The sequence below is a fragment of the Hippichthys cyanospilos genome, chromosome 11 (assembly GCF_059441005.1).
Source record: "Hippichthys cyanospilos isolate Australia breed blue-spotted pipefish chromosome 11, RoL_Hcya_1.0, whole genome shotgun sequence".
Lineage (NCBI taxonomy): Eukaryota > Metazoa > Chordata > Actinopteri > Syngnathiformes > Syngnathidae > Hippichthys > Hippichthys cyanospilos.
Genome location: NC_142379.1, coordinates 5,673,474 through 5,697,124, shown reverse-complemented (window position 1 = coordinate 5,697,124; position 23,651 = coordinate 5,673,474). Strand labels below are relative to the sequence as shown.

Genomic DNA, 23,651 nt, shown 5'->3' with positions numbered 1-23,651 from the left:
CCTTTAATCACTTCACATTACTTGGATAGCTGTAGAAATTCGAAAGCCTGTTGATCATGATTTATTACACGACGGGAATGAAGTGGGCGACAGAGCTCAACGATGTTGGTACTTACAGGCAACTCCGTCGCTGCCCGGTTGGAGTTCGTCATTTATTTTGCAGAGCGTAATTGGCAGTTGGCTAACAAGAACGTGCCTCCACATGATTGACATGCATGTCTGTATAAAGTGTTGATACTGGGTTAGTATTTGTGCAACATTACTAGCCTAAACTGCACCGCTTGGCGAAATCAAGTTTTTTTTTTTTTTTTTACCCTGGGAGTTCAGGTGTCGCAGGGTAACCGTGAACTCAAATTGATATTGCATCTCACACAGATCTGAAATGTCCTTGGACCTGCTAACCCTTCATTTTTATTTTTCCAATACAGATTGACGCCTTGAGTAAGAGGAGTAAAGAAGCAGAGGCCGCCTTCTTAAACGTGTACAAGAAAATAATAGATGTCCCAGGTAAGACGACTCCTGGCGCAGTATCTCGTGTCGGTTTGGAGCAATTGTTTTCAAATGGGGGTACATGAAGGCAGGGGGGTATGTGAGATTTTGACATGGGTTTTGCAGGAATCTGCAAAACCGATTTCATGCTTGTTAATGCCATGGCAAGAACAGTGTTACAGTAGTGTGTTTGTTGTTTGGCTGGTTAAGAGGTCTAGATCATTAGTTTTCAATGTTTTTTTTTTTTTTCAATTATGTAACTTCTGTGATTTTTTTTTTTCTCTGCAAATTACCCCCTAACTAGCGCATAGCATTTTTGGATGAGGAAAAAATAAAATAAAACAGACTTCTGTGCCATCTATGTCCATTTTGATAAACTTTAGATATATAGTAGGTGTATCTCTTTAAATATTTTATTATTTCCAAAAGATAGATTTTTTTTTTCCTGTCTTGTGTGCTGGAAAATTATAGCACTACTGACAATCTGTATAAAACTGAACAAAATAAAGACATGCAACCTTTTGCAAAGGAGTCATGATAACACATTAGTAATCAGTTGCCTCACGTTCCAATTGATTTGTTCCTAATTTGAAAAAGAGGAAAAAAATATACATGTATAGTTCCTTTCACAGCTTTGCAATAAATTAGGTTCGCTGATACCAGCAGAAACCAGTTAATCTCACATACCCCCCGAAGTGCCTTCACGAACCCCCGGGGGTGCTCGTACCCCCGTTCGAGAACCACTGGTCTTGACGCATCAGCAGTCTGAAAAAAAAAATCGTCAGGGGGACCCTTTCATGCATGCAGGCAGTACCAACAGATGAGGAAGGGAAAAAAGGCATGACACCATCCCTCTGGTGCTCCTCTGCGGTGCATCCAGGCGTGCTGCAGCGCCCTAATATGTCCACATGAGATCTCGCCTCCACCGGTGTTGCCTTTACAAAGCTTATTTAAGAAAAAGAAAAGAAAAAAGTCGCCCTCATGCGCTTGTATGTGTCAGCGTGTCGAGGTCGAAGAGGGACACATGCAGCAGAGTCACACCGCTGGTGGGAGATCTTCACGAGAGGCCCCAAAGGGAGCCGCGTATGTCGGAACTAGATGTTTGGAGTTCATCTATAGCGTAAGGAGGTCATCATATTCCCACACGGTTAGACCTACAGTAATATCTTTGGATTGTACTGCTCCCAATAAGTCAGCTGCGGCACTGACGGGGGGCTATTCTTAACTTGCAGCGAGACAATGATGTAATGCCCGATGCACACAGCGGCAGCCTGACTAATGCAGCGCTCTTGAAAGTGGAAACAGTGTGTTTTGTTCTGTCTTCTATCAGCTGAAGGCCTGGTTAGTCAGCCCAGTGTGCTCTGCTGTAGATTAAAGGTGTCTGGCCAGAGTGTTTAGCAGCAGTGGCCCACAAGTCAAACTGCTTTTAACTGGCTGTACAGTAGATTTGAAGGCGGAGGGAGATTGGGGGGGGGGGCGGTAACGTTCTATGAGAAGGACAAAGGCTCGATAAGACACAGAAAGTTACATTTCAAGGGCGCCAACTCGGAGGCAGATAGGAGTCTCGGTTCAGGGGCGCCTGGCGCTGTTTCTCAATGTTTGTTTGCGACGCCGACGCACGCGTGCGCGCGTGTAGCCCCGGCCCTGCGTGGCGTGTCACCTTGACAGCACGGAATCAGCATGAAATTCTCCCAATCGTTCTCCGCTGATCTCTCATTAGCATAGTTAAGATATCTAACTGTGTCAGACATGAGGCGCGCACACACGCACACGCAGCCCTTACCCCCAGCTGTAAGCTGTCAGTTCCTCTTATCTGCACCACGCACACATACACATGCATAAAGTGCTCTTTTCGCTGGCATGCTGATGAGCGTCGCCCGCGTCTCTTGGCTGCCTGTCACCAGTCTGCCACCCATGAGCACCAATCAGATGTGATTGGCCTGACTGACAGGGCTCTCTTCATCACACTGACAGTTAACCCTGCTGTGTATTCAGACATGTTGGGAAGATGCCTCCAGAAAGTTGTCTTTCTTCCCTTTTTTTTTTTTTGAATTACCTATTCGACGCCTTTCCTTGTTACCTGGCGCGCGCGAGTGTGTGCTGTCAAGCACATTCTGATGAAATTATTGACTTTGATCAAGTTCACCTTGTTGTTCACCAGCGTCACTGGTGGCTATCCATTAGCCACTTGATTGCGACATGTTAGCAACAGTCACATTCAATTCTACGTCTGAGGGCATGTCAATTAGAAATATGTATTAATTTGTCTTTTGAGATTCAAAACAAGTCGCAAGATATTGAACTGTAAAATGGATAAACAAGGGGTGTCCAAACTTTAGCATGTGAGGGCTACTAAGAGAAAAATTGAAGGTTGCGTTTAAATTCAAACTGGAATCAAGCTAGCTATTATTCAAAACTGCTACATAAGCTTTATGTTCAAAATGAACACTTTAGGATTTTCAAGATTTTAAGGTGACGTGGGACAGTCGTGGACTGAACAACAACCACATTTTGGACCGCTTTTGAAAAGAAAGGTGACTTGCGATTAATATTTTGTTGTAAAAAGCTCATTTTTGTATATTGTATGCCGCGAGTCGCAGGCCACAAATGGCCCCCGGTTTGGACACCTTCTGGATAGACCGATCATGTGTTTAGACACCCCTGGGATAGACCAATAATTGGCCAGGCAGAATATTGGCACCATTGTTTGCGTTTTTATGAATATCGGCATTGGCCTTTAAAAAAAAAAAGGGAAAAAAATGTTAGTAAATCAATTAAACTGTTTTAACCTCTGGGAGCCATTTATTTAACTAATTCACTGCCAAATCAGTTAAAATGGATCTTTGGCCTCCAAATTTGTCAATGGAGCCAAGTGAAAATGCGTAGTTGACGTCTATAGCCGTCAATGGCACTGATCGAGTTAAATATTCAGTCAACATAAGACATTCTGCTGACCCCATGAACACTCCTTTTGTCTTTATTTGAAATTACTAAAAACAAAAGAGCTTTCCAGAGCATTTTTCCCCCCTATGTGTAAAAATAATTTGGCAGCAAGGCAAAAAGAAAGTCTGTAAAATTCAGTGTCTATCCAAAGTGCGCTATTATATCACACTGAAAAAGAAAAAAGAGAATAAAGTGCAATGTGTACGCCAACAGCAGACGCTAACATTGTTAGCTGATTTCATGTAGCCTACCATGTCCATTCAAAATATATTTTTATAGCACCGCAAATAGTCCAAAATAGACACAGCCGCAGGCCTACTGTCAGCCCCTTTATTGAGCAAACGGTAAGAAAACAACACGTAATAAGCACATGAATCCACGAGCTGCCGATGGCCACGACTCACCCAGAGTAACTCAGCACGCTAACAGCTAGCTACCGCTGCTATATTTATGAGTGTTAAAATGTTGCTTAAATGATGGCCTTTAGAGTTAATAAAGGTTTGACCTGGACTAATTCAATTCCAATTGAACGGTGTTTATTCAGAAAATTTGAATTACATTTTTGTATTATATTAAAATAATCCCTCAAGAGGAAGTTGAATTTACATAGCTGTACATTTCACATGCAAAGCGAGTCGATGTGGATGTGCAATTTGTAACCGCGTCCCTGAGATGAGTTTGGCTCAAATGTTTAAGGTTGGTTAAATTACATGACGACATTTCTGATGGGGGAAATTAATTTTGAAATTTAAACAGTATCTTCGAGTTTTCTGGTTTGTCATAAAAAGGAACTATACAGCTCTAGCTGTTTATACCAGTAAAAAGTTAATTTGATAACTGTTTTTGATGTACAATTAATACATTTAAAAAATATATTTTTTCACACTTTGTCGACTCAAAATGACATCACATGTCATGTGACGGACGCAAGCTGAGCTCTGATTGGTCGTTACCTGAGTCTTTGAACATGTGACGACATTTCCGGTCACTGGCAAATAGAAACATGTATTTTGAGAGGTATCAATTTCGTTGTCAAAATGGTTCCAGACAAAATATTAACATTTCACCGCTGAAAATCCCTTTCAAGGTAACCAACTACTTCATGTTTTTGTTCCGATATTAGTGTCACTTTAATTTAATATCCGTAGATATTTACGGCAGCAGTTTCTCGCGAGTCCCACCGTACTATTACAACGCCAGCACTTGCAATATCATTTTGTCCTTGACGCCACTAGCGGTTCTCCGGAGAGGGAGCAGAGGTCACGGTCGGCGGCAAAATAATGTTCTCGCAGCCGTTCGAGATTCATCGCCTTGCTCAAGGACGCCTCAGCTGGGGGGGGGGGCAAACGTTCGCTCTCACGGGGCCCGCCGAATGCGGTCATTGCGTACTCGTGATCTGCTTTGCGCCCCGCGTTAAATGTTGTGCCCGTACTCTCGTGGCAGATCCCGTACCTGTGTTGGAGCTGGCTCAGCAGCTGCAGCTGAAGCTCCAGAGGATGCACGACATTGAGACGGAGAACACCAAACTCCGAGAGACGCTGGAGGACTACAACAAAGAGTTCGCAGAGGTCAAAAATCAAGGTTAGAGGAAACCAGGTGAAAGCGGCAAATTTTGCCGTGCGAGCCACCGACAACTTACATGATCAAAATCCCCTTTTTGTTGTTTTAACTCATTCACGACCATAGACGCCGTCAAAGGTCCATAATTTATAACGGAGCTTTTTGCGTTTTGACTAATGGGGACCCAAAAAACGTTTTGTTTAAAATTAAGAAAAAACAAGAAACATTATGTGTTTTTTTAATAGAGAAAACAGAAGAAAATAATAATTGTAGGTTACATTTTTAAGAAAAAAAAATACAATTTCTGCATATATACAGTATCTTTATTGGGATGCATACTATTTCAGTTGATTCATTTTATTAAATGAACTCATTTATCTGTTTCAACTTTTTAAGAACCTTTCCTCTCTACTGATAATGTAGCTCATCATTATTTCTGAAATAAGGGATGTATTTGAACAATTTAATGGCAGGTAATTGAAAAAAATGAGCACCTGCCATCCAATTTTGAGCTTTCTGACTGACCCTGGTTTGTGTGTTTTCAATTTTTTCAGACCTTTTCTCCACCCTTTTGATTAAAAAAAAATACATATGTGTATATCTCTCTATATATTTATATATATATATATATATATATATATATATATATATATATATATATATATATATATATAGAGAGAGAGAGAGAGAGAGAGAGAGAGAGAGAGAGAGAGAGAGAGAGAGAGAGAGAGAGAGAGAGAGAGAGAGAGAGAGAGAGAGAAAGAGAACAATCAACCTTAGCGCAGAACAATATTTTCTTTTCACAACATGAAAATGATGAAAAGCAAAAGTACCACCGGGGAGCATGTTAATCAGATTTGAAAATAAATAATCTATCTTGACATCACAAGCAACTTGAGAGCCGTGTGCCACTTTGAATTACGGCTTTATAAATCTTGAGTGTGATTTGGAAATGGTTGCAATTATAATTAAAAATAGATAGCCCGACAAGTCCATGCAGTGAAAATGCGAATAGAATCAAGTGCTCCTTTTGCATTAGCGCTCTCAGCTCCCAAACATTAGCGTCACTATGTTGATGATATTTTTATAGCGGAGAGAAACCTGCGCGGCGGACATTTTTAATCCGCATTTGGAAATTTTTTGAATGGCTCGTGCATTATTGAAAGCACAAAATGTACAAGGTTTTACTCTTCCAATTAGGTTTTCAGGGGGAAAGAACATGTGGCACATTTTCATGAATAAAAAACGACAGGCTACCTCGGGGTAAAGAAAGATGGAAAAAGTGACAAAGGCGGAGATGAGCGAGAGGGAGTTGTAAAAGTGGTTTAATTTCAAGTCCAGGGAAAGGGGGGCGGGGCGGGGGGGGTCGCACGAGGAGAGGAGGGAGGGCGCGGGGAATGTTTTGGAATCTCCCTTTTCTCAGCGAGGGTTAATTGGAGCAGCTCGATAGCGGCAGGGTTCCATTCTGCCATTGATTTTCCTGTTCCCTCATCCTTTATCCCTCCTTCCCGCCTCAATAGATTGGGGGGGGTATTTAAACCCCCAAAACACGGCCTGGAACTCCCACTCCTGTTAAACTCACACACACACACACACACGCTGAGCTGCACACGCACATACAAATAGTGCAGGGGCCATTGATCCTTGCAACCTAAATGTTTAAAGTTCAGTTAAGCAGTTAAGGGGTAAGAGGGCTCTGAGGGGACTCTCCTCTATCGATTATGTGTCAGGGTAGTGAGACTGGATTTTAAATCACACGCGGCGCGTCCAAACACACACATGCGTGCTAAGAGGCCTCAGTCAAAGGCTGCAATGCTCTTTATCACTGTCTTGGCCATTTATATCTTTCTCTGAGAAATGCGCACACATACACAAGAGGCCTATTTATTACTCCAGTTATGTGTTAGATTTATTTCCGGGCCGCCCCGCGCAGAGCTGAGCCGTCAGCGGGTTATGGGGTTTCAGCGCTAATGCGGTCCTAATGAATACAACGTATCTGCTCTCGGAGAGTACCGGTCTACCCTCCGTTCGCTTGGGACGGAAGGGCCGGGCGGGAGACGACGGAGCGCCTGCAGCAGGCCCTCGTCTCCGTTGACCTGGAGAGAACTCGCGTAAAATTGTGAAGCCGCTAAATGATGCCATGGAAATACATTTTTCTTTCTTTTTTGTACCTCTTTGCATTAGTTTTAAAAAGTGCTCTAAATACCGCTTGTGTATCAACCGCATAGCTTATTCTTTGTTTGCTAGCTTCACGCTAATGCGAGGTTGTAAGTAAGCAATTTCGCTGTGTAAATTTTGCGCTTTGCGCCTCATGTAAACACATGGACTCATTAATCTGAGAATCAATACATTTTTCTTTCTTTTTTGTACCTCTTTGCATTAGTTTTAAAAAGTGCTCTTACGCCTCAAAAAAAAAATACCGCTTGTGTATCAACCGCATAGCTTATTCTTTGTTTGCTAGCTTCATGCTAATGCAAGGTTGTAAATAAGCAGTTTCGCTGTGTAAATTTTGCGCTTTGCGCCTCATGTAAACACATGGACTCATTAATCTGAGAATCAATACATTTTTCTTTCTTTTTTGTACCTCTTTGGATTAGTTTTAAAAAGTGCTCTTACTCCTCAAAAAAAAAATACCGCTTGTGTATCAACCGCATAGCTTATTCTTTGTTTGCTAGCTTCATGCTAATGCGAGGTTGTAAATAAGCAGTTTCGCTGTGTAAATTTTGCGCTTTGCGCCTCATGTAAACACATGGACTCATTAATCTGAGAATCGATACATTTTTCTTTCTTTTTTGTACCTCTTTGCATTAGTTTTAAAAAGTGCTCTTACGCCTCAAAAAAAAAATACCGCTTGTGTATCAACCGCATAGCTTATTCTTTGTTTGCTAGCTTCATGCTAATGCGAGGTTGTAAATAAGCAGTTTCGCTGTGTAAATTTTGCGCTTTGCGCCTCATGTAAACACATGGACTCATTAATCTGAGAATCAAGCGCCCGCCGACAGTGCCAAATGGTGTTTGAAAAACATTCATTTGTGCTCGAGCGTGCCAGGCTTAGTTAGACTTAATTGGTGATCCGTACGGAGAAATCGCCATGGTTCAGGCCGCTGTCGGGGAACGGGGAGTAAGAGTAGGATCACCTCCGTAAGCCACCTTTTACCCTTGAGCACACGCTTTGCAAACTATACATTTCCACAAAAAAAAGAAAAATGGTATAGTCTGTCTTTGTAGTCTCTGTGACACGACGGTTACACTTTAACTGGTCTCTACCGCCACCTACTGTCTTGATGTGAAACACAAGTCAACAAAGAATTTTCTGCTTGCAAAAAAATAGTTTGACCGCCGCTCAGTGGAATGTTGCAAAAGTCGCAGGAAAATCAATGTTATAAACCCTATTAAAATGCATCTCAAAAATTGTAATTACGATGGTTTTGTATGGTCCCATTTTTGGGCAATGATGATTTTTGTACACAAAATCTTGCACGTCCAGCTGCAATCACATAGAAATGTCAAAATATTGAAATTTTACATTTTGATCGTCTAGTGGAAATTTCAGCTCCCTAGTCTTGTTTTCCCCATTGATTATTTTATGATACCATTCAAAAAAACTCTAAGGAATTTCCATAATTTGTAACCAACAAGGATTAAAATAAACACTCACAAAAATTTAAAAAAAAAAATGAAGCCTACTTACAACCAAGCATTTACTTTTTTCAAATTTTAACCAATTAACAGTCAACATGTCATGTTAGTTTTGCTGCACTTTATACTCTGTGCCACTTTGCTGCAGGATTTGCTCGCGTTGCCCCCTGGTGGTGGGATGGCAAAGTGTTTGATTTGACATGTATGATAGCCGGCTTTTTAAATGTTAATTTGGCCGAGGACCATCTTCATTAATCGCGACGGCCAATATTGTGATCGCGATTAAAATGTGATTCTTTGTGCGGCCCTACATCCATACTGTAGCACTTCTTTGCTTTTTCCAGTATCCTTTCATATTCAATATATAATAGTGATTATAATTGTCATTTTTCCCAACAATACTTTCTACGTTGCCTGTTTTTTATGGCCTCCGTTTGCATGAGCGGTGACCCGTACCTTTTTCCTCCCGCAGAGGTGACCATCAAGGCCTTGAAGGAAAAAATCCGCGAGTATGAGCAGTCGCTGAAGAACCAAGCCGAGAACCTGGCACAAGAAACGCAGCTCCAGCTACACAACGACTATGCAGAGAAGGAGAGGTGCGTGCTCCCGATCCTCGGATGATGGTGTTATATTTTTATTAGATTTCCCGCAGCAGCTCGTTTCTTTCTTTTTTTTATAGCTATTAAGCCCCGGCATTCAGTCTTCATCAGTTTAATCAACCCATTTGTATTGCGTTCCTTATTGCCTGGGCCCTTTTAGATGAATAGCGGATTGGAAAGTAAAACAATGGCTGATTTCTCCCATGGCTGTGCCACTTACCTTGATTGGAATCAGCCACCTCAGACTAGCCCTTTTCTGTCTGGGTTTGATGTTACACATGGCTCCTTTTTCTGGCTCCGGGTGTGGAATGAAACCCGAGAAATAACTCGATTTGATACGCTTAAGATTAGCGTTCATAATTAATTGTAATGGGCCACTTCCTCGTTGAATAAAAACCCATTTGGATGTCTTTTTTAAAATGGCGTTTTTTGGCAGGAAACACAGGGCGCTTGACATAACGAACGATAAAACACACATCGCCGTCAGATATTTTATCAGTGTAAAATGTTATCTTGTGATGGCACATTAAGTTAAATTTGTCAGGGGCATGTGTTAAATGCGGTTATCCCGGACTGTGTTTGTGGCGTTTCGGAGTTGAAAGGGATGTGCTTGTTCTTAGAAACAGTATGAAAAGTCTCGGGCGTCTTGTGCCTCGAATTTGATATACAAGAAACCACTGTACGTGAGGAAAACTTTTTTCACAGTAATTAGGACAAAGTTGTTCAAAGGATTTTTGTTTGTTTTTTTTTTCCCCAATGGATCGTATCCTGAAGCATGTTTCAGATGTAGGATGGAGCCAAACTACACAGCAAAAACGGACGCAAGCGTGCAGAGAATGCGATCAAATTCAAACAAGGTCGTCCGAGCCGGGATTCGAATCCGGAACCTCAAGAGCTGTTGCCGGGCAACCTTAGTCAAAATCCCAAACCAAAAAAAGTTTCAGATTGAATATCGCCACTGTCTAACTTTGGTCATGTGACATTTGCAAGCTGAGTCGTGATTGGTTGAGCCCAGAGCAATTGTTTTCATTTGATAGTCAAAATGGCATGAATAACAAGTGGCTTTTGCAGCCTAACTAATCTTCCACAAATGCAATATTATTAAGACGTCTGCGCTTGGACTTGTGGGGGCAAACATTTTATTGTTAAAAAAAAAATGGAGTTGACTTTCCCTGCTCATCTTTTGGTCATGTGACATTCGCAAGCTGGCCCGTGATTTGTTGTTTTTTTGTTTTCGGTGGACAGCAAGTGGTACAATGTGTTTTAAAAAAGTAGTAGTTGTACATATATAATCAAATTAATTAGACAAATGATTAATTTTTTACTTCAGGCATTGCAGCTCGTTGTTTGTTTTAAACCCATTGCCCGATTTAAAACATACAGACGAAGATGAGTTGTCCCGTTTGCATTTCCTGTACGTCAGTGTTTTATGGCCCCCTTCCTGTCTGACTGAGGGCCCACTTCCTGCCTGTGAGGGGAAGGGGGGGGGGGCAGTAAATGGATGGCACCTCTGATACGTGGCTTCTTCAAGGAGCAAGTGAAGGAGAGAGATGAAAGGAGGAAATTGAGGGCAGGAAAAAAAAAATGGAGATGACAGGAGAGACGGCTCGGCGGAGAAGGGAGGGGGCATCAAAGAGTGCCATAAAGACGCTCTTTGTGCTAGATTATTGATGTTTTTACACGCGGCGGCAATTTCTCAGCAGAGACTAACTTTTTATATGCTAAGAATGAATCTATTTTATCCTTGTGGTTTTTGTAGGCCCACGCCTTCCCCCGCCCGCTTCCTCGACGCTCTTTGCCCCGCCCCTGGGTGCCGAGTGCCCCAGTGGCTAGACATTCCTGCCTAATAGGCCTGCTTAATGAGGAGTGGGTTGCGTTGGAGGGATTTTTAGTTGGGGAGGGGGGGAGGCACTTGAGGAATGGTGGGAAAATGGATGCCGCAAAGTGTGAACCCCAGGATTTATGGACGCCGTGTGACTTTCTAACATGACTTTTGTCTGCCCTGCTAGGAAACTCCAGGAGAGCCAAGACTCCATGTCGTCGCGGTTGGAAGAGGCCGAGCACAAGGCCCAATCCCTCCAGACAGGTAATCCCAAGCTTTAGTTGAAAACCCAGCATTTTATAAATCAAACTTTTGAAAATTTGCAAATTCGCGTGATTAGATTTTGAAAAATTGGCAGAGTACTGAATAGGTGCTTTATAAAACATATTTACAATGGTTATTGACCACTGTATTGATATACAGTGTATATATATATATATATATATATATATATATATATATATATATATATATATATATATATATATATATATATATATATATATATATATATATATATATAGGGAGAGTCTACCCATTTTTAGCAGTAAAAAGTTCATATTTTGTCTGTAATTAATGCTTTGTAGTCATATTTTTTTTACATTACTCTAGCCTTAACACATTAAAAATATTTGGAAAAAAAAAATATGTACCTGGGATTGACTAACTTGACTTTTAAAAATTACGTTTTGAGGGCTAAAAACACATTTTTTCATTGATGACATGTTGGCCGATCAATCAGTTCAGCTTGCGAACGTCACATGATCCAACAGATGGGCCATGATTGGTGGTTACGCTTGCTTTGAGGACAGGGGATGTCATTTTCAGTTGACAGCAGGTAGAAAGTGTGTTTTCAAAGGTATTACTTGTAAATGAAATATAATTTAGTTTCCAAATTACAGTGTTCCCTCATTTATTGCCAAGGTTATGCAGTAAAAAACATCTAGAATTAAGTTTTTTAGGACCAACATTTCTTTAGCCTAACACTTGAAAATATTTAGGGGGAAAAATGATTTAAAAACGTAAAATTACGTCTTTGGGACAGAATGAGTGAGTTTGATAACATACACACAATCAATAGTATTAACTGCACATGAAAAAGAATTTACACACATTATTACCCTTTTACTGCTAAAAATGGCAATATGTTTCTTTTTTTTTTCAATGTTTGTTGGGTTTATTTCCTCCATGAAAATCGTATATGTCCAGAATGCTTGAAGAAAACATTTTATTTTGTATTTATTTATTTCTTGCTGTGTGGGCCACCCCCAGCTGAAAGCGTATTCACCAACTCCTCCGATTTTGTTTTCGCAGCACTTGAAACAACTCAGGCCGAGCTCTTCGATCTGAAGACAAAGTACGACGAGGAATCCTCGGCAAAGTACGTGTGTTCCCCCCCCCCCCCCCCCCCCCCCCGCCCCCGTTGACATAATCATCCTGTTTAGCGCACCTTTTTGCTTGGGAACTCCCTCTGCTTGGGGAACAGCTGGATTGCCTCCCACAAGGCTGAGCCAGCCTCCAAATCCCGCCGCTGGAAATACTGACGGGGACCGCGATGCGTTTTGCAGGCACAAGCAAGCGCGGCGTTTCCTCGTCGTGTATTCGTGTCAGGCTGCGACCCGACGCGCACCGAAATCCTAAACTTACTGAAACATCATCTGCGGGGTGGGGGCGGGAGGGGGCAGAAACACACAGATGTGAACACAAATATCTAAATCAGTTAGAATTTGGCATGGTGATCAAAAAGTGGATTTATTGAAAGAGTGTGATTTTAATTTGATCATCCCATGTCCCCAATCCTGCCTTTTTAAATGATTTCAAAAAATAATGGATTTGCGGGGGGGGTGAGCTCGAGGCGTAATAGCATTACAATACATAATATGCACGCCCTTCTTGTTACTTCCACATATTTGGGAATGCCACTATGTAACTAGGGAATTTTATTGAATTTAGGGCTGGAACTGCTGATTATTTTCAAAGTGATTAACCATATCAATTATTCTGATGATGACATTAATCCGATTTTAAAAACAGAAACAGCGCGCTGACAAAAGTGAACTCATTCAATGCCAAGGATTTTTATTTTTATTTAATTTTGGTTGGTCATTATGTGAGGTCATTATGTGAGCCTTTGCATGTTTTTCAAGTATTAATTGATACTTATTTATGCGAAAAAAAATATTTAGATATCAAATTAACTCAATCAGTTCTCAAAGAAATATTTTTATGCTTTTCAAGAGTCCAGATATTCAATCCCGGGTGCTGATTCATATTTCTTTAAAAAAAAAAAATAGTTCGGACTGAATGAATTTAGTTATGAAATACTTGAGGTAATTACTAACTCAAGTAACTAAAGTAATTGATTAGGACCAGCCATTTTCAAACCCATTTTTAAACAAATACTTGATGTTTTGGGAGGGTGGTATCAAGATTTAAACTTTTTTATAACTACAGTTATATTTGCATATAGCATTTTGTTAAGATTTGCTAATGTCACTAACATTGCGTATCCGTATGAAACTTAGATCATTGTCTTCTTACGCGGTATACAAGGAAATTAGGAGTGCTGCTCCAATCGGTGCATACTAATAATATCAACAATAAATAGAATAAGTAATAAAATAGTTTCGCAAATAAATCAGTATAGCAGAGTGTCACAATAATTTGCTTCAATTAATTTGCTCTTTATTTGAAAAGAAAACTATTACTGTTCCTGCAGGAAACCTGTTGGGAGCCTGGATTAATTGATGATCAAAAATAGCCATTGATTAATTTGGTGATTGATTAGTTGAAGTTTATTTTGTGAGGGGGGGCTTTGTTGTCAAAATTCTTTCACCTTATTTTAACTGTGCACATCTAAACATCTGCTCTCCGTCAGTCTCACCTTTTTCCATCAAAAATCTGCACAGAAAAGCCACAGCACGCTCTGTTTACACAATCTTAGAAAATCCACTAAAGATTTATTGGCAATCCTTATTTCTAACCATTTTTTTTCCATAACACATCTGCACATCTCATGCTGTCTGCTATATGTGCCCAAGGCTCACCTATACTTGTGATTCATGGCGGTTGTGACTGATGAAGGACCTGTGAGATCAGGTAGCTCCGATACTTGAGAAGCGACAATCCATCAGTATCGATCTCGGGTGCGTTGGCGAAGATGAAAACAGAAGCTTTTGCTTGTCAGCACTCCACTCCGTTGAAGTGGCACTTTGACATTCGCGCCGCCACGTTCCCTCGGGTGAGGAAGTCCACGAGACCGTTCCCAACGCCACAAACCCTCGTCAGAAATGTCACTTACTCTGCGAAAAACAAAAACTACTCCATTCCTTTCTCTTTTGAGATGATCTACAAAACGCTCTACAAACGCATAAAACAGGGCGGATTAGAACCTCGGCTTTTCAGGGTTTTCTTTTTCCTCCTCTTCCACCTTGGCCCAAATTTGCGGCGGCTGTCCATTAAGAGAGTTGTTAAATTGACCGGCTGTTACAAACAAATCGATCCAACTCATCCTCGCACTACTTCTTTTTTTTCCCCCTTTCTACTACTCCCTCACTCGAACGCTATCTATCATCTGTTTATGAGAGGGAAAGTCCACAGGAAGATTACACAATGCAATGGTGCCAATCAATACCTTCTATAGACTATCTGCAGTCACATTTTCTTTAGCCCGCAAGCCAGGTTGCACTCTTTTTTTTTTTTCCCCACTCATTTCTTTACATTTCCAATCCTCCCTTTTGCCCCCTTTTACGTGGCAGAAAAAACACATTTTTGTGTAGAAGGCCCCATTTGCTTGCAAAGGCTAATAAACACATGCCTGCCCGCATCGCCACGCACGCTCATGTACACATTTAAACACACACACGCGCGCGCGCTCGCTCACTTGTGAGCCCGAGGCAGTCAGGGTCCTTGACTATGTGGCGTGCTGTGATCTGAAATTTTAATGCAACGCTTTAAAGCACACACAAACCCTCTCTAACCCTGCACCCTCCCAGTCCTTGGAGTCCTTCCCCCCCGTTTACTGCTTGGCTGAGCAAATCGCCAGTGTTTGGCTGAACACAACTTTTAACCCTTTCACCGCTTCACAGTTTGGCACCGCAAAAAAAAAAATGCGTACATACGTGCATGCTTTCACACAAGCGCCCGCATTTGGTACGCACACGCACTCTTGCGCTGAACTTGCTGCTAAGGAGGCCATTGCGTGACAAATCTCCCATCCTCTTGGTGCATTTGGGTAATCTGCCTTTTAAAACACACACACGCGCGTTCTGAGAATTTGTTCGCTGACTGTGTGGAGCGGTGGTTCTCAAAAAGGGGTACGTGTTAGTTTAACAGGGTTTCTGCAGGTATTAGAAAATGTACCAGATTTTTCGGGCTATAAACCGCACCGGATTCTAAAACAAAAAACTGGAGAGGAAATTGGAAGTTTTTTTACATTTTTGATTCAAAACTTTCTTTTCAAACTGCCTGCATACATCGACATCGTGCCTTCAAAAAACTGAACATGCCCGCACGTTTAGAAACGTATTTTCAACGTAACATCGAACCACTCAGATTGTTGAGTTAGAATTTGTTGTTATTATGTATTATTTTTAGAATGCTGCACCAACACAACAGTAACATCCTTGTTTGTCTTTACTAGAAGAGAGGGCCCACTAATGGGAAATAAAATAGCCGTTCAAAGTCAAAATCAAAACTTTGATAGTCTTCTTTTGTTTCCCTTTATTTACTGTGAGATTGTCCTCTTGTGGCTAGTTCAAAAAAAAAAATGCAGATAAGCCGGGAAACGTTGGAAAAAAGTAGCACCTTATAGTCGGAGATTTACGGTAATCTAATGCTTCTTAATGCAGAAATAGCATATTATTCTTTTCAAACTAAGTGCAAATTAATTGGAACATGAAGCAACCTATTGCAAAAAAGTTAGTTAAATTATTCCAGCAAGTAATTAATCCCCTTCCCAAAAAAAGAAGAAAGGTCAAGAGAGTGTATTTTATTCGTTTATTTCTAATCTACCTTAAACATGGGTCAGAGTGAGTGGCTATCATGACTCATTGTTAATTTGTCATTGTGAGTGAAAGTAGCTACTCATTTTCATGTATACACACCATTTTTTTCTTCATTCGCTTCTGGTAAGCAGTTGGCCATCATGATTAGCATTAACGCGCCAGCGATTACATTTAAGGTCAACAAACACTAATAGCTCGATTTTTGCAGTTGACTTACCCGACTTGGTTGATATTTCTTTCCTCCAGTCCTTTTACAAATATAGCACCAAAGTTTTATGAATCAGACAAGGATTGCATATTACTCAGTTTGAATTCCCCTCCCCCAAAAATGTTTTGCACTTATTAGTTCTTTTTGTGTGTGTGTTTTTTGTTGTTTTTTTTTTAGATTGGGTTTTTTTGTGTGTTTTTTTTTTTTTTTTTTTTTTTTTTTTGGGGGGGGGGGGTGAAAACAACTGATATAGTGTGGCCCCCTCCCCGCGTTAGCTCTCTAAGGGTCTGCCCGGCCGCCTTTTACCCGTTTAGTCACCATTAAAGATAAATGATATATTGATCCACGGTCCTGCTGGGTGTTTGTGTGTGTATGCACACACGTGTAGTTTAATCAGTGTGTAAAGGCTTGAGGGTCCATTTGAGGAGGAACAAAATTGTAGGTGATTAGGGAGCACTTTGTACATATTTCCTGTTTGCATATCAAATACACAAACACACACACACACACAAGCGCGCGCGACTATCAAGTGGCCCAAACGATACACACACTGCCACACTCTCACAACCAGCCTCCTTTTAAGCCTCCTTGAAATCCCCAAGGTAACGCACTGTGAAAATGCAATGTGGAGAAGGCGAAGGAAAGAAAAAGGGAAATGGAGTGATGAAAGCTGCGGGGCAAAAAAAAAAAAGAGGGAGGGGCAAGCTGGGGTCTGAAGGCTACTGCGAGGAAGAAGGGATCAGAGTCCGATAGAGGGAAATGAAAATCTAAATCGGGGAATATCCTGCTGGCACAGAGGACACGGACTGGAACGTGGGGGGGGGGGGGGGGGGGGGGGGGGGGGCAGTAAAGTGGTGGAGTTGAAGAAAAAGAGAGCGGCAGGCATACAGTTGCGCGGGAGATGAAAATGGCGGAAGTACAGTAACGGCTTAAAGGCTTTTTTAGACATCTTCCACTGATGTCACTGGGTGCATCCAAAATGTTACCAAAAAAAAAAAAAGTGCTCTTTAGCGCCTTCATGTGGCGGTAGTGGTTCATCTTAAGCTTTTTTTTACAGTGATGTTCCTCTCAGCCAAGTATCATTAGTATCACTAATGATATTTTGCGTCCATATAAAACTTATTAATAAACAAATTGAAAGCAAATAATTAAACTTGAGGACTGCATTTTTACTGGTATCTTTTTGTGTGTTTTATTGAGCACACGTAATCTCCTTTTTTTTTTCCTTCATCTGCCAGACAATTGCGTCACTCATGACGAATCCATCTAAAGCTTGACAAAATAAAGGCATTTAACGTTTTTAAAAGGTCCTTCATGTTCCAATTCATTTGCTCTTAATCTGAAAATGCACTGTTCCTATCATGGCGTTATAAACCCATAAATTAGTTTTACTGTTCCCTGCCGAAATCCAGTTTAAATTTTCACATAGCCCAACTTGACAAAATAAAGGCACCCAACCTTTTAAAAAGTTATTTCATGTTTCAATTCATTTTCTCTTAATTTGAAAATGCGCTGTTGCTCTCCTGGCATTATAAAGCCCTAAATTAGTATTAGATGCCCACAGAAAGCCAGTTAAAAATCTCTCGTTTTCCGTCTTGACAAAGGCACGTAACCTTTTAAAAAGCTACTTCCCGTTTCAATTGATTTGCATTTAATTTGAAAATGCACTGTTCCTATCATTATAAAGCCTTAAATTAGTATTACTGATACCCACAGAAACCCGGTTAAACTCTCTCATACCCCAACTTGACAAATTATACCTTTTAAAGATTTACTTCATGCTCCAATTCATTTGCTCTTAATTTAAAAATGTATTATTATGTCGCATTAAATTAGAAACCCGGTTAAAATCTCCTGTACCCCTGAAGTGGCTTCACGTCTACCGATTTGAGCACCGCTCCTCTAAAGTTCGGGCTTAAAAGAATTTTTACCTTATAAAGAAAGCATTCCCCCCTCTTCCAACATTTTGGGTGCAAGCATGCGTCGGTCACGGTCCGCCGCTCTCTTTCCCTCTCCCGCCCGCCCGGCCAACCGTCGGAATACGCCGAAAATCCTTTTCCTGTGATCTGCTTTGGCCCTCAGCCTCTAGCTTTGCCTTTATAATTCCCAAATAAAGCCAAATCCAAAGGTTATTTAAGAAGACTTTGTGCATCTGTACTTTGATTAAATGATCACATTTGGAGCGGGCGCACTTGGGTGTATTTGGGTTGCATTACGATATCCATAAACGCTCTCCATTACAAGCTTTTCTGGCTCGTCGGCGCTCTGACCTCACATTTGTGCGCGTGACAACGCGGAGGCCCGCCGGCGCGCGTACACTATAGCTTAAGACAGGATAAAAGCTGGTGAGGTAGTGTACTATTATGTTGCCTAAATGCACACTAGATCCTTTTAACTCTTAGCGAAAGAATAAAAGTGCAGAGTGAAAAGCTCCTCTACCCTCATCTGACTTTTTTTTTTTTTTTTTTTTTTTTACCGCTTTGCCTTTGGCACATTGTTGACCTAATATCAACTTTGTCTGTTTTGTTAAACACATTCAAATCAGGATGTTGGAAAGCCTATGGGAGATAACACTGTTCCTCATAGTGTGACACACAAACACAAAAGCTGCGTGGGTCTTTGGCTTCGCTATCAAAAGACGCGGCGCATAATGGTTGCACGGCATGCTGTTACTTCTTTGTGCTCGATGCTGCTTATGCAACGGAGGCGGTGGGCATAGACTCGTGTACAATTAAGCCTGTAACTTGAGTTGCTGATTTTTTTTTTTTCGGAATGAGTTTTGGACAAGGGAAAGATGATGTTATGTTATAGATTTTATTGTTATACCGACCGTACAAAATTTACCCCACCGAATCGTTTTAAAGAAAGACAATATTCTAGCGTTTTATTTAGAATATCATTTTCAATTTTCATTTTTTTTTGTCCTTTTTAAATTTCAAGCACTGATACCTTGAAATAAAGTCAAGTATCGGCCCAATTCCAATACTTGTCATCCTTACTCGCCCATCCCAAGTGATTACCATTCGAGCCCAACTGATATTAGACATTTTTAAATCAATTTTTTTGGTTCCTTTATTTTTTTTTCAAAAATATCTCTTTTAAAATTAATGAGATACAAAAGAAATACGTATTTCTGAGTCAAATGTACTGCCTTTAATTCATATGTATCCTTTTAAAATGAATTGGCCATTAAATAAGCTATCCGAAATGTATTTGATCAAATGTCAGAATTGGCATGTGCCTCAAAGAAACTAAAACCCCATAGAATGGTCTAGAATATGGTTTTGAACACTAACTGTCAATCTTTTTTCAATTAAAGTGTCTACGCGTGAAATATTTTTTCAGCCAAGTACCTATTCAACAGCACAACACATTTTTGGATGAGCAGGAAAAATACTCAAAAAGCTCATCCAGAACAGATACTATTAAACTTTGAAACGATATTTGTAGTTTTATCTCTAGGCATTTGTTTAATTTCTGGCTTGTCTGCCAGTAATTGCGTCACCGATGACCATGCGCATCCATATAAAATTTTAAAATATAAAGTCATGCAGCGTTTTGCAAAAGTCAGGATATCAAAATTTAGCAATAAGTTGCTTTATCTTCCAATTCATTTGCTCTTAATTTGAAAAGAAAAGCGTACTGTTTGTGTCACTAATTAAAAACGGTTAAATTATTTTTTTCTGACACTGCAGAAACCCTGTAAAAATAATGTTTTGTTTTATATATTCAATAAAAAACACTAAACCCCTTATTTTTTAAATTTTTTTCTTCTTTTTTTTAGTATTTGGTTGAAGGTTCAGCTAATCAATTACTTTAGTACCAAGTCGATTACTTTTGTACTTTAGTACCTAAAGTAGAGACTTTACTACCAACATCATTCCTTTAGCACCTAAATTAATTCCCTTATGTTTGAAGTATGAAAGTAATTGTTTGTTTAGTAGCGAAAAAAATGGATCAATTTTGTCACCCGATCACCCAAAGTAGTCAATTAATATTATACATCCATTTTTTGACCCATCTTTGCGTGCCCATCACAAGAAAAGTTCATCAAACACTTTTTGTCCAAATTGACAATAAAGAGTCCGCATTAAGGACGTCCCGCTGTCTGACCTTTGGCAAGTGAGAGGTGAAGCGTGGCCTCCATGCAGACCATTAGTCAGACACAATCTCACAGCTTCATAGCAGATTAGTCTGCTGTATTAGGACTTAGAGCTCTATTAATGTTATCCCTCTGTTTTAGTGTGGCCGAGGTTTTAGCGGAGGCTTACATGTGCGCATAGAAACACACGCTTAACTACATGCGTGCGCGCACACATACAAGCTGTTGGGGTTATGGAGTTCACAATCAGTGGATTAAGGTGAAATTTAGAAGGTAGCTTAATGGACACGACACTAGCATTGTGTCAATGTGAGTTTACTCACACGAATGAGGGTTTTTTTTTTCCTCCCTTGCGGGGAATTTTTTGTTGTTTTTCATTGTGGACGTTTGCGCGTGTGCCGTCTCGTTGAAGTCACGCTTTCGCTGCGCGTATTAACTGAACGTTTTTCCCCAGGGCCGACGAGATTGAGATGGTGATGACAGACCTTGAACGAGCCAATCAGGTAAACACGCTGACCTTCGCACGGACGAGATTGCGCTACTTTGTTTCACTTTGGAATTGTTTTGTATTTAAGAAGAAAGCAAAAGTCAATGCAGTAGTTATAAAGATAATGGTGTTTCAAATTAAATTTAAAACACACTGAAAGTTTTACAGGTGAATATATTTTTATTTGAATTACTATTGTTCAGAAATATTTCGCGTTGTTTTCATTAGGGGTGTCCAAATCCGGTCCTCGAAGGCCGCTCCACTGCCAGTTTTTGCATGTTTCCACCCTCCAACACACCTGATTGAAATGATCAGCCCATCAGCGATCATAACGATCCTGATCATTTGAATCGAGTGTTTTTGGTGGACGGAATGATCAAAAACCAGGTTTGGACACCCCTAGTTTTTACCATTATTTAGGAGTTGTTTTTTTAAAAAGAAATGTCAAAAACAACATGACACAAAATGCTTCACATGCTCTGATTAAAAGTACAAGTTCAAACGTGTTAGAGAGTTAAAGAGAAATAAATGCAAACTAAATATAAATATCTGACTAAAAATTTATAATGCAAAAACAGGAAAACTAAAAGAATTACTTTTTTTTTAAATCATTGATTTTACTCTAGATTTACGGGATATTATAATTGGCTGTGTTATTAATAGGATTCTTATTTGTATGTTCTTTTCTCTTAGTCGCACTTCATTTTGAAAAGCCTTGATTACAATTGCTGTTTTCCCCAAGCCCAATTTAATGACAATTTTTTTTTGTCTTTGTCACAATGCCTCAATCAGCATCTAACAACTACAGTAAGAGCGCAAAGCCTACACTTGTCTATCGATTTCCATTCTTTCCAAACAGAACCTTGAAAAATGGGCTTCACGGCAGGCCTATATTTAGCGCAATGCTTTTGCCAAGGCTCTTGTTTGTTTTTAATTTATGACAACGCCAGGAACCCCATCCAAGCAAAACAGGCCCCTTAGCGCGCCCTCTGCCCTTGTGCTGTAAATATTCCCGTGGTATCTGTTAATGTCATTGTTGTTAACTTTCATTATTAGCCCACGAGTATGATTTGTGGCTAAAGGGTTAGCATGGGCATGTAATGTTAATATTAGCCTAAAGGTTAGCGCGCTCAACGATAATGCCGCACGCACACACACAAACGTGCACTATTCACACTTGTGATTTGAGGTTTACTGAGAATGACAGCATGGCCTCCAGCTCAGCCACAGACTTTTTATACGCTTTTATAAGGAGAAAATGGAAAACAGCGTTTTGCTCTGGCGACGAGGCAGTCCGGCTCCCCGCCCTGTCAATAGCGCCTCCCAATGTGGTAGCAATTAGGAACGCCGTGGAATCGGCTGCCTGTAACTCCTAATGATGGCGTGTTTACCCCGTGTTACTGATGATTCCCGACTGGAGCATGGCAGTTTGGCCGTAAAAACAGGCAGCGGGTGTCATCTCAATTTTCCCAGCCAATGTAATATTTCACTTTATTGAACCCAAGGAAAAACCCTTCCTCCCCGTGGTGTAACTGTGTTTACGCTGGAAGGAATAAGAATTTGTCGCCGTGCGGACTGGAAGACGACATTTTGAGATCTGCTGATTTTTACAAGTTTTGCACGATATCCTCGAAATCCGGAGGGAATAACATGCGTTAATGAATAGTTCCCGAGGATGGGACGGGACGCAAATTCCACGAGGCCAGATTGACTCCCTGAGGAGATTTTTGCAAAATTGGTTATATGCCTTCATGTAGAATTTCCAACAAAAAGCGAATTTACCAGCTCGCGTGCAAATACTCTGGAAATACATCATCTAGCGTTCAAAGGTAAACACGCAAAGAGAAATCCATCCTTTCTTTAACTGCAAAAACCAAAATGGAGAACTGCAGCTATCTGAGCATTTTGCTATTCACAAAAAAAACAAAAGTACTTAAAAACAAATGTAACGTTCTTAAAATTAATTAGGAATTACCAATTTTTTTTTTTGACAATCGACATTTCTTTATTATACATAAATACGAACGGAGATTTCACCATAGATAACGGTCAGTGAAACAAAGTTTGACGACCACGGTCACATTTTGAGTCAGCCTGGCTTGTTTAAAAGTGATCAGTACGAACGGCAACTCACAGGCTGAGCCTGTTAAAATGCTTTTGAAAAGTAATCCGATTGCTCTCATCAAACAATATGGAGCACTAGAGCGCAGCTTCTAATTTATGCCCGATGTTGCGAGAAATACTTTTTAATTTAAATATTTATTTTAAATAGATTTATTTTGGAGTTCTCGCCACTGCTGTGCAAAGCATTAACAGCCGAGCGCAATCTCCTGTTTACCTCGTGTCAAAAAAACAACAGCCAAAAGAACAAAGATCTCGTAAGATATCTTCTTACGAGATCCCGTCCCATCCCTAATGGTTACATCAACAACATTGGCGCCCCTCACACAACCCACCGTGAAATAGTAGCCCCAAGGCAAATGAATATTATGTTAAATTAGCGGCGTTCTCAAAACAGAGACTTGCTTTGAGAAAAAGACAAATAAAACACATGAATTCAGATCCGCTCTGCATAAACATGAGACTAATGGTGTTTGACCTGAAGAACTTGGTCTTCTCCTCCTCCTTGCAGCGAGCTGAGGTGGCGCAAAGAGAGGCTGAGTCACTGCGGGAGCAGCTGTCCTTGACCAACCAATCCCAGCCGGCCGGCAGCCCCACAAACAAGGCCGACCCCGACACGGTAACGCCCCTTTTGCCTCCTCTCTCATATACCGCCGACTCGTTGAAGAACTAGAA

The 23,651-nt window shown here is 40.6% G+C and overlaps 1 protein-coding gene across 2 annotated transcripts in view; it reads left to right on the top strand.

The window, feature by feature from the left end:
- The window catches only part of cux1a (cut-like homeobox 1a), an 89,515-nt gene that overhangs the window by 44,821 nt on the left and 21,043 nt on the right, over positions 1 to 23,651 (top strand). For both annotated transcript variants that reach the window (XM_088426860.1, XM_088426859.1), the window contains exons 4-10: positions 429 to 507; positions 4,876 to 5,013; positions 9,104 to 9,227; positions 11,240 to 11,316; positions 12,367 to 12,433; positions 20,823 to 20,871; positions 23,488 to 23,595. In XM_088426860.1, the coding sequence (XP_088282986.1) occupies positions 429 to 507; positions 4,876 to 5,013; positions 9,104 to 9,227; positions 11,240 to 11,316; positions 12,367 to 12,433; positions 20,823 to 20,871; positions 23,488 to 23,595 (642 nt within the window). The remainder of the gene's footprint in view (positions 1 to 428; positions 508 to 4,875; positions 5,014 to 9,103; positions 9,228 to 11,239; positions 11,317 to 12,366; positions 12,434 to 20,822; positions 20,872 to 23,487; positions 23,596 to 23,651) is intronic.